Below are 13,191 nucleotides of genomic sequence, written 5' to 3'. Positions count from 1 at the left end.
CACAGCGCCCCTCCTGGTCAATTAAGTTACGGACGGGGAGGAACACTCATGAGTGCTCTTAAGCTGTTGATGACCATCTAAGAAATTTTCTAGGATCTACCAATAAATAAAATAAATGTCCTGCCCTCGATGATGTGGGGGGGCCAGTAAACAAACAAACAAACAGACCGACTTATCTATTAACTAGTGAGAAATGCTATGGAAAAAAACGGAGAGTAAGGAGATAAAGACTGACAGGGGTGCTACTTTAATTGGTAGTCTCTAAAGTACTCACATTTAAGCAGAGACCTAAATGAAGTGAGGGAGGGAGCAGTATGCATACCTGGGGAAGAGTGTTCTAGGCAGAGGGAATAGCACGTACAAAGGCCCTGAGGCAGGTGTGATCTTGGTGTGTCTGAGGTGTTGACGTTTCTGTCACTTAGTGGCTCACCCCCTCATTCATGGGGCAGCTAGATCCCTTCAGGGTCTTTTGGGGAGGTGTGGAGCGAAGTGGACTAAAATAACGCATAAAACTGGTGCTGTGTCTTCCTCCTTCCCCACATGTGCACAGAGCAGATACATGGGGCCCACACTCCAATTGCCCCAAACACCTGCAAATGGAGGGAAAAGAAGTACTAGCATGGAGGGCTCCCACCTGCCTGTGAAAAACACTTGCTGAGTCAGGATCATGTGAGCGGCCTGCTTTAGTGAATAGATTAGAACCCTTTGAAGGTGGCCTATTGGATGCTTGTGCATGATTGGACGCTGGTTTCTTCCCCCAAGTAGGTTACACATTTCCCTTCAATCATGCTCAGGGTCCAAATGTGCTCAGCAGATCCTTCCATGGTAGATAACTTCAGAGGGAAATTGGGACCTGGTTCCTGTCCCAGTTATGTCAGGTCTCTCACCAGGGGTTTCTGAATAAACCAGAGTAGGTGGGCACTTGGCAGCAGCCCTGAGGCTGGGAATCCGATCCTCCTCTTTGGTTTGAGCCCAGGAGAGGGACTCAGCCAAGGTTGTCCAGAGGGGGAGCTGCCAGATGGCCCAAAGGCAGCTTCTGAAACACACGTGCTTGCCCATTCAGAGGAAGGTACTGCTGGGATGAACGAGCAGGGGCTCTGCCTGCGTCACCTGGCATGGAGAGGGAGGCAGAGTCCTGCTCTTTGCTTGGCCTCCTTGTGGTTGAGCTACCTTTCTTCTGGCTTGGCAGGGAAGAAAATGCCTTTTTAGGGTGGGTGATTTGTCAGGACAAGTGGGTGGGCTCTTCATTTTTGCATTCCCAACACCTAGCACAGTGCCAGGCATATAGTAGGTCCAGAGAAAAATCAGGGGCCATGTGCAAACCCATATGGGCATGGGAAACTGCTGGGGTGACTCTGCACCCCAGGATGACTGTGCTGGGCCCCGGACACCACAGCTCTCTGGGCAGCCACGTGGCATGGTGCTGGGAAAGTCTGCAAATGGGCCCACTTGCTTCAAATCTTGGAATCACTGCTTAGTATCTGTTTGTGCTTGGGCAAGTTATTTAACCTCTCTGAACCTTAGGTTTCTATTCTGTAACTTGGGGATAAAAATACTCCCTGACTATATTGTGAGGATTGAATGACAGGTAAGCCATTAGCATGGTGTCTATAATTAGTGGGCACTAAATAAACATTAACTATCATTAATTGTTATCATCATTCGCTACCTTAAGACAAGGGATAGGAACTGATGACCCTTGGTCCTTGTCAACAATATGATTCCATTTGTCTCTGATGTCATTAGTCAACAATTCTATCACTTTCTGTGGCACTGTCACATTCATGACATGATTTTGAGTTGCCAAGTCTGATCTGCCACATGATGGCCCCGGGGACCCACCCTCTCCCTGCTCCTGGCATGTAAGAAGCCCCCCCAAAGGCCCTGGCTCAGTGCCAGCTGCCCCGGCCAGACGCCCATCCATCTGTCCTCGTCCCTCCACCCCACCCTCACCATCTGTCTCTACCAGTGCCCATTGGTCAGGGTAGGTCTCGGAGTCAGAAGACAAATAGTGCATTATCAGAGGCCATTGTGAAGGTTGATGGATTGTGTGCCATGAAGCCAGGCACGCTGGGCCAGGCTGGGGATAGGGGCACAGAGTACAAATCATCGGGGAATGAATGACATTCATCATGGCCTGTTGCCTTCAAGGACAGGTTACACCCGTGAGGAATCAGGGATGTCACTTCTCCCACAAGCACAATAAGGAAGCAAACGGAGTCTGACCCAGCTCCAAAGCAGGAGGTGGGGAGGGGGGAGTAGTGGGGGGGGGGAGGGGGAGAGGGAAGGGCGCTTCAGGCAGGGCCTTTTATCTCTGGCCCAGCCTCTGAGCAGTTCTCCCTCCCAGTCTCTCAAGACTAGCACTCTAGACTCTTGCTCAAGAATTTCCCAGTTCCCCTGGTCCAACTTAGCCAACTTTGCAACCAGATGCTACAGGCTCCCAGTACCTCTCCAGACTTACAGCTCCTCCCTCCTCACCCCTCCCCTGTCCTTCCGCTAAGTCCACCTGATGGTCCTCGGTCAATCCTAGCTTTGGCTCAGAGCATTGAGTCTTCTCTGCTGATCCATGCTGAGTCTCTCAGAGACTCACTTTGAAACCTCCTCCTTCAGGAAGGCTTCCTGGATTCATACCACCCCTGATCTAACCTCCCTGCTACCTCCACTATAGTGAGCAATTCACTACAGTGCCTTCCTCTCATCTCAGCTATCTGATAAGTACTTTTAAAAGCCTGCAGATGTTACCAACAATAATAAGTAATACTCAGTAGTGGTGTGGCACTCTACAGTTTGTGGAATATTACCACAAAACTTAGTACATCTAATCATAAAGGATTCTTGAGGCAGGTGCCATCCCCCCAACTTTACAATAGAGCAAAGTGAGGCTCAATGGGCTTCTCCAACAGCATGCGCCTTGCACCTAACTCATCGTACAAGTACATGTCTGTGGACTTGACTCCTGGACCAGACTGCAAGCCCCTCTTTGCTCCCCCAGTGCCTTGCATGGGGCCTGGCGCATAGTAGGTGCTCAGTTAATGAGTTGGATTGAATCGAGGAGAGACCTAAAGAGGAAAATGAATCACCAAAGAGCAACGAGACTCCCTTAAACCCTCCGGTACAGGGGCCCTCCCACCTGGCTGGCAGCAGCATTCCCAGGGCCCTGATTCAAGGGGCCAGGATGAGGGCTCAGGGACCACACCCAAAGTTAGAAAAGGCATGACCTTGAGAGTCAGACATAACTCTCCCGTGTAATTCTCCTGTGCCACAATTTCCTCAGCTGTACAAATGGGTCTTAAACTCTTGTGAGCGTGAAATAAGATAATTATTTAAAAGCACTCTGTTAAAAACAATGGTGAAGTTATACAAGTATTAGTCATATTTGCAGTTCTGCAGTATTTTCACTGAGGTGGTGACAAGCATGGGGCTGAGGAGTGCATTCAGAAGCCAGGCTGCCTGGGCCGAAATCTTGGCTCTGGCAATTCCAAGTTTTCCCCTCTGTGCCTCAGTTTCCCCATCTGTAAAATGAGGGTTCCAGCACCTACCTCAGAAGGTCACTGTGAAAACTGGATTAATATAGCTCAGGTAGCTGCCGCAGCACCTGGCACATAGCCCCCTACAGATTTATGCTTCGGGCATTTTTAATAGCACAAAACAGCAGCTTTTCTCCTCACGGATATCTGAGCCACGGCTCAGCCCCCTCTCTGTTGATTCTCACAGCAGCAAGGGCTGGGGCCACTTCCCCTCTTGTCTACCCCAAAGCAGGGGCGATAACTACTCAGCACACTCGCCACGTGCCCCTCCTATGACCATGGCAGATGCTGTCACCTAATCACAACTCTCCTTCCCGCCGCAATTTCAGGAACCTCCTCGACACAGCTCTCCCTCCGTGGAGAGAGGATGAATTGCGTGGGCCCTAGAGAGGAAGGCCGCCTGCTAGTCCTGCCTTAGGCATAGTCACGGCTCCGTGTGTGGGCCCTGGGAGACCTTGGCAGGGGCAGGTGGTAGGGCTGTGGTAGGTGACAGGGCTCTGGGGACCTGGACTCTTGCAGGAGCAGAGTGGCGACACTCACCAGAGATGTTGCTGACCAGGGACAGGCTCTCGCAGTGCTGGTCATGAAGGGAGGCGGAGATGGGACTCAGCCCCAGGAGGAGAAGGGCCTGTGGGCACAGGGTGACAAGGGACATGGTTAGACGGTGCCAGGAGCAGGCTGGCCTGCAGCTTCCTGCCTCCCCTCTTTTCCCCCTCCGACATGTCTCTTCCCAGACACCTCCCCACACCCAGCTTCCTCCCCCATGTCCTCTCTGCCCCAAAGGCCTGGAGCTGCCCTGTTCTCCGAGGCCTGGAAGGGAGGCTGGTAAAAGCAGGGGTCCAGGTTCCCAGGAGAGAGGGGATGTTTCTCCCTGAGGGTTGGGAGTCCCTAGCGAGAAGGAAGGCCCCCAGATAAACAATCTGCCTAAGGAAGCCGCCTCCATCCCCATGGGATCCCCAGCAGGGCCCAACTGTGTCTCAGTGCCCTGAGCACATGGGCTCGTAGACCATCATCAGTGTGCTTCCCTCCCTCATTCCCTCCCAAGCGGCAGGCTCTCCCAGCCTCGTGTTCAATGAGCTGCTTCCCGGGCCCCCAGCACAGCCCTGCTAATTACCAGTCCCCACAAATTGTGCCTCACCAGTTATCAAGCTGTTTTATATCTGCAATGGCACTTAGTTCTCCCTGGGGCTGGTGTGGCTGTCCCTTTTTGCAGATGAGGAAACTGGGGCCCAGAGAGGTGAAGGGATAGTGTGGAAAGATGGCTGCCCAATTCCATGGAGAACCTTTGCCCCTTCCTTCCCGCATGAACTCTGTGTCACTCAGATCCCACACCCGGAGGGCTGCCCCTTCTTTAACTAACACCCCCACACAATCATTATGTCCCCTCCCTTGAGGTCACCACCCTCCCTAGATTTAGAGTCAAAGAGACCTGGCGTCCTGCCCCAGTTTCGCTGTGTTGCCATAGGCAGGTTACTTGCCCTCTCTGTGCCTGTTTCCTCTCCTATAAAGATGGGTATAAAAGTACCCCTCCCAGGCTTTCATGATGCCCTCTATGTAGAAGACCTTTGGGAGCAGCACAGCATGCTCCAAGAGGGCAGGAATGTTGTTTTGTTCGTCGCACTCAAATTTGCTGAATACATTAATGAATTACCTTGTTTCAGGTCCACAATAGGCACTCAGTAGGTCATGTTGATTGATTTGAACTTGGTGATTTTTATTTAGTCATCGGTTGGAGGCGAGGTGGTTGTTTCCCTGGGATTTGCTTTGTGAGGGGATAAGAAGCACGGGGGTGGGGGGGGTGGGGGGGGTAGGGAGGTTTTGTAACCAGCCCCTCCCACCAGTTGTCAGGACAGAGGTGCCCGAGGACCAGCAGAGCTCTCCTTGCATGAGCTGGCTCCTGGGATGGTGAACCTCATGGGAGGTTGCTCTCCACATCAGCACCCCTGCTCCTCTGCTCTTTCTTCCTGGGGTGCCCTCCCTGGGACCTTCTCCTGGGCCCCCGGGCCATGGTGTCCCAGCCCTAGCCCATTTTCACACAATCTGCACAATCCACTGCAGAACTTTAGACACAGACATGCAGATGTGGAAGCCGTCTTAGCCATTTCACAGCAGGAAAATGGGATCGGGAGAGAGGTAGGGGCTTCTCAGGTCCCACTGAGCAAGAAGCTAGTTTCCACTAGAGCCAGGGTGTGTCTAGTAGCACACAGCCGTCATGCGCAGCCCTCACTCGCACGCGGGCCTAGGATGACGAGAGTGAGGCACTCCGCTTGGGTGCAAAATTTCAGGGGCACCAAAAATTTAGTAGTCAAGATACATAATATTTTAATGCAATATTTTTTTTTAAATTCTAATGTAAAAAAGTCCATGATGAACAAGAAAGCAAAAACTTAAAAAAAAAAAAAAAGACAGTATCAGTAACAATGCTGGGCCCTATTGGAGCTTGGGGTAAAAGGAAAAATCAGTAACAATATTAAAATATGATTTATCTTGATTACAGAGAGTTGGGGCACCTCCTTAAATTTTGCCCTTAGGAGAATGCCTCACTCTCCTCCCCCCAGGCCTGGCCCTACCCTGCTCACGTGCCTTCTTCCCAAGCTGGACTCCACCCCCCCACACACACACCTCCCCATGGCTGTACGTCCTCCTTTCTCGGGGACTCTTTCCCACTCACCCTTTCTGGACCTCAGAACTTTCCCCAGTTCTTAGATGCAAACTGACCCGCCCTTTTCCAGATGCAAGCCTTCTGTGCTCACCTGTCCTGAATGTCCTATCCTACCCTGCCCCCCTCACACCCCACCAGTGCCACACATCTTCCCTGGTACCCGCTCCTTCCCACTCCTGTCGTCTGCTCTGCTCCCCTCTCTCCCACCCTACATTCCAAGGTGGAATGGAGTGCTCTCCACTCCAAGTCAAAGCCTGTCCCACCCTCATCTCCTTCAGGAAGCCCCCTCGAACCTCATGGTCACACATATTGTCCCCTCAGTGCCCCTGCCTGAGTCTTTAGGGCTTGTTGACTCTATTCACTTGCTGTCATCTCATAGGGGTCTCTCTGCTCTGACTGGGCCAAACTCCCAAGCACACCCCTAGCCCTGCACCCCCATCCTGTGCCTAGCACTCAGGACGCTCAGCAGACAGCACTGGGTTTAGCTGACTTGTTCCTGGGACTCAGGAGTGATTAGAACAAACCCATTCAACTCTCTGGCCCCAGGGATCTTCCAACACTTTATTAATCAGTGATTAAACTTCACAGTCCCCAAAGAGATGGTGAAATATCTTTTCCCTCATTTTCCAAATGAAAACGCGGAAGTGGAGACTGGAAGAAGCCACCAGGCCAGCCAGTGGCTTTGGCTAGTTAAGCCGAGAGCAGTGTCCTGGCGACAAACCCAGCTCAGCAGTCAGCAGGGACCTGGCTGGGGGAGCCCGAGGTTCCTTGTAGAAGGAGACTAGGAATCCCTGCCCCCAGCTTGTCACCCCACCCCACCTCTGCCACCTCCCAACACATACACATGCACACACAGAATGGAAGGGGGGCTCCAAGAGCCAGCTCAGCCACAAGCAAATTAAACAGGAAATACCTCATTCCAAAATACCAGCCCCGCTGCCTAACTTTCCCCCATTCTCCTGATCCTGAAGCTGTGCTTTGTGCTACGTTCTCAGAGCCCCCCTGAAGGCACCCCTGATTCTGTTCCCAATGAGTTGCTTACCACGTCCCCCAGCACACCTGGGCCTGCTGGTGTCTGCACACCTGTGGCCTTGAAGGTCTTTGCCCCGCTTCATCCTGCTCCACCCTTCACCTGGTGAACTCTGGGTCCTCAAAAGACAGTTCCACAGCCCCTCCCCTGGGCAGCACCTTCCCCAATCCTTCAAAGCAAAGCAACTCAGTCACCCCATCAGGGTGCCATGTCCCCTCTGGACCTGCACTGGACCCTGGCGCCTCATGATGCTCACAAACAGAGACCCCACACGAGCCCCAGATGCATGAAACAGCCTCAGCATAAAGCACTTACACGCCAGGGTTCTAATTAGATGGCACGTACACCAGCCAGAATGTCTTAGCCTCGCATCTTAACAGAGGAGCAGAGCAAACCCAGATTCATCATATAAGCAAACGAAACGCCACGGGGCGAAGGGCTAGCCTGTCCTTGGCTCGCTGCCTGTAACCGTGACCCTTATGTCTCCTTGGATGTGATGGTTCACAAAGTCATTTTCCACCGAGAGGGCCAGCTTTGCATTATGCAAAGAAAAAGGCTTTTTAATATTCCCGAACCAACCTTTCCTCTCAGGAAAGGTCAGCTCTACAGAATCTGCGCCTGTGCTACCTCTTGCTCTGCAGAAGGGCTTGTAAAGACTCTCGCTTATTCCTGAATCACAGTTCCATGAAAATTCTGGGGTTTTCCTGTGTATTTCCTCCCACCATATGTTGATCTCCTCTTCAACGTTCACTATGGTTTTCCATCTCCATCAACAGGCAATTACTGCACTGTAGGAACAGGCCCCAAAGTTTCAAGGATGCTGTTTGTTTCCTTCTAAAGCTGGGAGTTCATAATCTGGGGTCCACAAACACACAAAGGTCGGGGGCATGAAACCCTATAATTAAATGCGGAAGTCACATGTAATGACAACCATGTCCCTGGGGAGGGTGCAGAATGTCCTTTACTTCTCAGGGAGAGCTATCCACCCCCCAAATATGGCTGGAGCACGTGGTGAACAGGGTCATGTCAGAGGCCTGGGCCTCACAAAACCAGACGCGTCCTCCTCTCTTGAAGCAAACTAAACATGGTTTTGGCCCAGGAAATACCACTTTCTTGGGTCCCTCCATCTGCCCCTCCCCTCCATCAGCAGCCCTAGCTGCTGGCTCTCCTTTCAGAACCACTTTTTGACAAACCAAGTTTTCAGGACTTGGTGAGATTTACCCTTTTCCAACAGCTGGTAGAGAAAACCAAAATGGCACCGAGGGTCTGAAGTTGGCGGAGCGCTAGGTTCACTCACTAGTTAACGCGGCAGCACCAAGGCCCAAAATAAACCGGAGCCTCAGCTACAAATGTCTCCACTCCAAAAAGCCAAACCTTGAATGTTAAATCTGATAAGGCCAAGGGTGTGTTGCAGCTCAAGTACAACGTCACATCAAAATGACTGTCCAAGGACTCGGGGGGTACCTGACACGCAGGGGCACTGCTCTGCGGGTGGCAGGCAGGGCAGGTCTCATGCTCCCCATTTTGGAGGGGTTTTATAATTGAGGTGCCCAAGGTCACAGAACCGTGTTTAGCTGTTGAGTGGGGACAGGATCCAGTAAGCAGGCAATCTGTGTCTTTTCAGTGGATGAAAGATGGAGGAGGATGGCCCATGTTAGGACAGGCCATGGGAAGAAGGGATGGACAGACGGATGGACAGACAAGAGGGAAAGGTGCAGGAGCCCCCCCTCCCCCTAGGGGGCTGTGGGAGGGCCAGACGGAGTCTGTCAGCTGCCTGCTCCAGCTGCTGCCCATGCCCCACCCCCCAGCCAGCTCAGAGCTCGGCTGGAATTGAAGCTGCCATCCCAAATCCCAGTGTGACTTTGGCATAAAGGTTAATCACACCCAGAAAATGCTTATTAGAGACCGTAAATAACTACATTGCTGGAGCTCAGTTTGGTCTTTAAGGCACACAAGTGCAATTTCCTTTGATGGGATGATTTGGTAATTGACCTTTCAGGGAGGGTTCTGAAAGGCCACTGAAGGGAGAAGAGGGGTGGCCCGGAGGCTTCGGGGGCCTCCTCCACCACATACATGAAGAGCCAGGAGAAGGGGGCCTGCCTCCCCTCCTCTTCACCTCTGATGCACAGCTTGGCAGACCCTCAGAGGCTGCAGCAAACCCTCTCATAGGGCCAGGGAGCGACACAGCCACAGCTGTATAATTTGAGATCCTTCAGCAAGATTCCTCCTCGTCTGCTGAGTTCTGAGCCCAGTCCTGCCACTGACTGACTGTGACTTCGGTGGATGTCAATCGGCCCCTCTGGGCAATGAGGTCTTACCTGCATCACAGGGATGTGGGCCACCTGGGGGAAAATGAGGGGTGAGGTGCTTTCTGAAATTCAAAGTCCCCTACAAGTGTCCCTGTGGTCATCATCACCACTTGGTTGCTCTGAGCCCCAGAATCTTCCTCAGTCACAGAGAGGGCTGGACCACCACAGGCTTCCCACAGGTAGGAGAGGGCCTGCAGGCAGGACCCAGGCCCTCTCTCCAACTCACATGGACCATTCTGCCTTCTCTGTAAGCTTTCCTATGGGAAGGGGTCTTTCAGCTTAAAAGGAAAGTTGTTATGTTTTTTGTCTTTTGTTTCTTAAACCATTAGATTTAGTGACCTCACCAAGCCTCTTGTTGGACTGTGATTCTACATTGACGGAGTAGTAATATTTCCTCTTAGAGACTTTCAAATGTACAACCCAGTGTTATTAACTACAGTCATCATGCTGTACACGACATCCCAGAGCTTATTCATCTTATAACCAGAAGTTTGTACCTTTAGACCACTTGTACCCATTCCCACCTGCCCCTTCTCCAGCAACCACCAATCTGTTGTTTCTGAGTTCGGATTTTCTCGATTCCACATATAAGAGATCATACAGGATTTGTCTTTCTCTGTCTGACTTATTTTACCTACCGTATAAAGGGCATGATTTCATTCTTTTTCATGGCTGAGTAATATTCCATGGTATATATCCCACATTTTTTTTTATCCATTCATCCATCAATGGACACTTGGGTTATTTCCATGACTTGGCTACCATAAATAATGCTGCAGTGAACATGGGGGTGTAAATAGCTCTTCGATACAGTGATTTTGTTCCTTTGGATATACACCCAGAGTGGAATTGCTGGATTATATGGTAGGGCTATTTTTAATTTTTTGAAAAACCTCCATACTCTTTTCCATAGTGGCTGCACCAATTTACGTTCCCACCAACAGTGCATGAGGGTTCTTTGCTCCACATCCTCACCAACATTTGTTATTTCTTGTGTTTTTGATAATAGCCATTCTAACAAGTGATATCTTATTGTGGTTCTGCATTTCCCTGATGATTAGTGATGTTGAGCACCTTTCCATGTACCTGTTGGTCATTTGGTCATTTGAATATCTTCTTTGGAAAAATGTCTATTCAGATCCTTTATCCATTTTAAATTGGATTATTTGGGGTTTTGTTTTATTTTTGCTACTGAATTGTATGAGTTCCTTATATTTTGACTATTAACCCCTTATCAAATATGGGATGTGCAAGATGTAGCCTGTTTTAAGCAAAGCCAAGAGAAAGAAATCTAAACATGAGAAAAAGGAAGGGTCATAAATCAAGATTTCTTTAAAAACCTGGCTCCCTGTTGCGTGTAAAAACCAGGGTATGGTTTGCAGAAATAAAACACATGTGTAATCAATTCTTTGAAACCTGTCTGTGCCTACAGGGGATATAACTGTAGCTACGGGCGATGATATGGAGAGAGGCAGGGCCCACTTGCAACTGTGCAGTTTCTGCCCCACACAGAAGTGCCAAGTGGAGTGGTCAGCGGGGCTAGAATTGCAGGCTGAGCACCAGCAGAGCTGGGACCCTCAGGCGGGTGCCTTTTCACTAGCCGGGGGAAAACTAGACTGGGGACGAAGGGCAGCCATGCCGGATGCCCTTTCTTAGCCTTTTTAACCACCCAGGACTTTGGCCCCCTGACCACCCTCTTCCCCTCATCCTGTCCCGCCATCTCCTCCCCTCTCAGCCTCTGTCTATGTCAGACACAGCCTGTCCCCACCTCAAGGCAAAGAGCTTGTGCTTTCCCCCAAGTGGGTGTGCAGTGCAAGATTATTCTACGCAGATGAGAAATAATTTATTGTTATATTTAATTAACTTAAATTGCTGTTGTGCAGAGAGGGAAAATGAGAAAGAAAACTTCCCTCAGGGAGTGGGGCCTGCCTGGGTGTTCCCCACCTTCAGGCCTTCTCCATGGGACCCTGGGCTCAGGATGTGCCCTGCCCCTCCCCCTGGCCCCCTCCCTGCTATCTCATTCCTTTGCTCCCCTAAAGAGGCCACCCAGTAGAGATGAAAGCAAAGGGCTTCCTGCTTCACCCATTCAAGGGACAGCAAGGACCTGTGAGACTCCAGTTCTGGAATATACATACACCCCTCCAAGGATCCCAGATGTACTGTATGGTTGGGTTATAAGCTCCCTGAGGGCAGGGTCTGTGTTTGGCTATCTTTGTTCCCTCAGTGGGGCCTGGCATACAGTAGACCCCAATACTTGTTTGTTGAATGAATAAATGACTGACTGACCAATTGAATGAACAGGTGGGTTTTCACTTTCTGCCCCTTTTAACCAAGGGGGGTTCCACCAGGACATTTTGACGGGCTCACATCCTAGTCCCCATTTTCCTGCGTCTCTCTTCCTCCTGGCCGTCAGGAACACTCTCTCTCTCTCTTTCTTGATTTTTTCCCCCTTTATCAGTTTTCAAGATAATTGTTCCCTTAACATACTCTATAGATGACCAGCTCTTTAAATATCATTATAAACTCATAGATTTTAACATGTCTAATAGGTTTCAATCCATGATCCATTGTAATTATTCTTCTTATTGAAACTCAAATTGCCCCTTCTTTGGCCAAAGGAAGCCACTTCAGGTTGGTTTCTAATTCCTTTTGACAAGATTCTAAGTGGGTTATTATGATTATTAATTAATTTTTTTTTTGGGGGGATAGGTTCCTTGCTATTTTGTATGACAAGATTCTCTCATTTCTTTTAGTTGGAAAAATATTTCAAAACCATCATATGCTAGGCATATTCTTTGCTATTGAATTGACCATTGTTTCTAGCCTTTTTCAGTAGACAGATGTAGAATAATGATATATATTTACATTTTATATATAGAATAACATACATCCATTAAATATAAATGTCTTATGAGTTTATACTGATACTTACAGTTCAGATCTAGCAGTATAGGGCTTTTACTTAACCTCTCCCATATTACCACTGTATCTCCTTTCTTACACACTGAGGATTCTCATTCTACTCTGCCATCTTGTCCAGAACTCCCAGGAGTGTTCTCTTACGCTTGGTCCTTGCTTTCCATAGGGATCCCAGTCTTGGACCCCAAGAGGGGATGCTGAAAGAAGAAGTGTTTTGGGGTGGTAAGTACATGGCTGAGATCCTGTTCTGATTCTGACAAACTTGCTCTGTGACCATGGACAAGTCACCCCCATCCCCTGTCCTTGCTTCAGTTTCTCCACCTGTAAAATGAGGAGGGCAGTGTGTTCTCTACACTCTTTTCCAGGTCTGAGTATGCTCTGACTCGAGGACTGACAGGAAGGTAGAAATTCAGGCTTCTAACTTTGGGACCAGAGAGACCCACACTGGAATCTTTTATTTGCCCCTTCCTCTTTGTGTGACCTTGAACAAATCACTTAACCTCTCTGAGCCTCAGTCTATCCACCTGTAAAAGGGGCTAATAAGGAATGAAGTATTTATACCCTAAAGCTCTTGGAGAGATTCAACAATGTGATGCAGTTAAAAACAGCATAGGCCGAAAGTGGGGTAAGCAGTTAAATGGTAGTGATTGCTACTATGTACAGTTGCTCCCTTCCTGACTTGGCCTTACTCTCCAGATGTGCTCCGTGACGGATCCCCTGCCCACTCAGGGCACACCGTCCCAC

At 49.9% G+C, this 13,191-nt stretch overlaps 1 protein-coding gene across 5 annotated transcripts in view; it reads right to left on the bottom strand.

Annotated features, from left to right (window-relative positions):
- The window catches only part of CRHR1 (corticotropin releasing hormone receptor 1), a 47,940-nt gene that overhangs the window by 21,443 nt on the left and 13,306 nt on the right, over window positions 1–13,191 (bottom strand). For 4 of the 5 annotated variants that reach the window (XM_074319582.1, XM_074319581.1, XM_074319580.1 and 1 more), the window contains exon 2: window positions 4,068–4,155. In XM_074319582.1, coding sequence (XP_074175683.1) covers window positions 4,068–4,112 — 45 coding nt within the window. In that variant the 5' untranslated portion in view covers window positions 4,113–4,155. Of the gene's footprint in view, window positions 1–4,067; window positions 4,156–5,178; window positions 5,259–13,191 lie in introns of those variants that run through there. The other variant, XM_074319584.1, reaches the window with a different exon arrangement.

The sequence above is a fragment of the Rhinolophus sinicus genome, linkage group LG15 (assembly GCF_036562045.2).
Source record: "Rhinolophus sinicus isolate RSC01 linkage group LG15, ASM3656204v1, whole genome shotgun sequence".
Lineage (NCBI taxonomy): Eukaryota > Metazoa > Chordata > Mammalia > Chiroptera > Rhinolophidae > Rhinolophus > Rhinolophus sinicus.
Note: the sequence above shows the minus strand (reverse complement) of the source record. Positions and strands in the feature narration are given on the sequence as shown.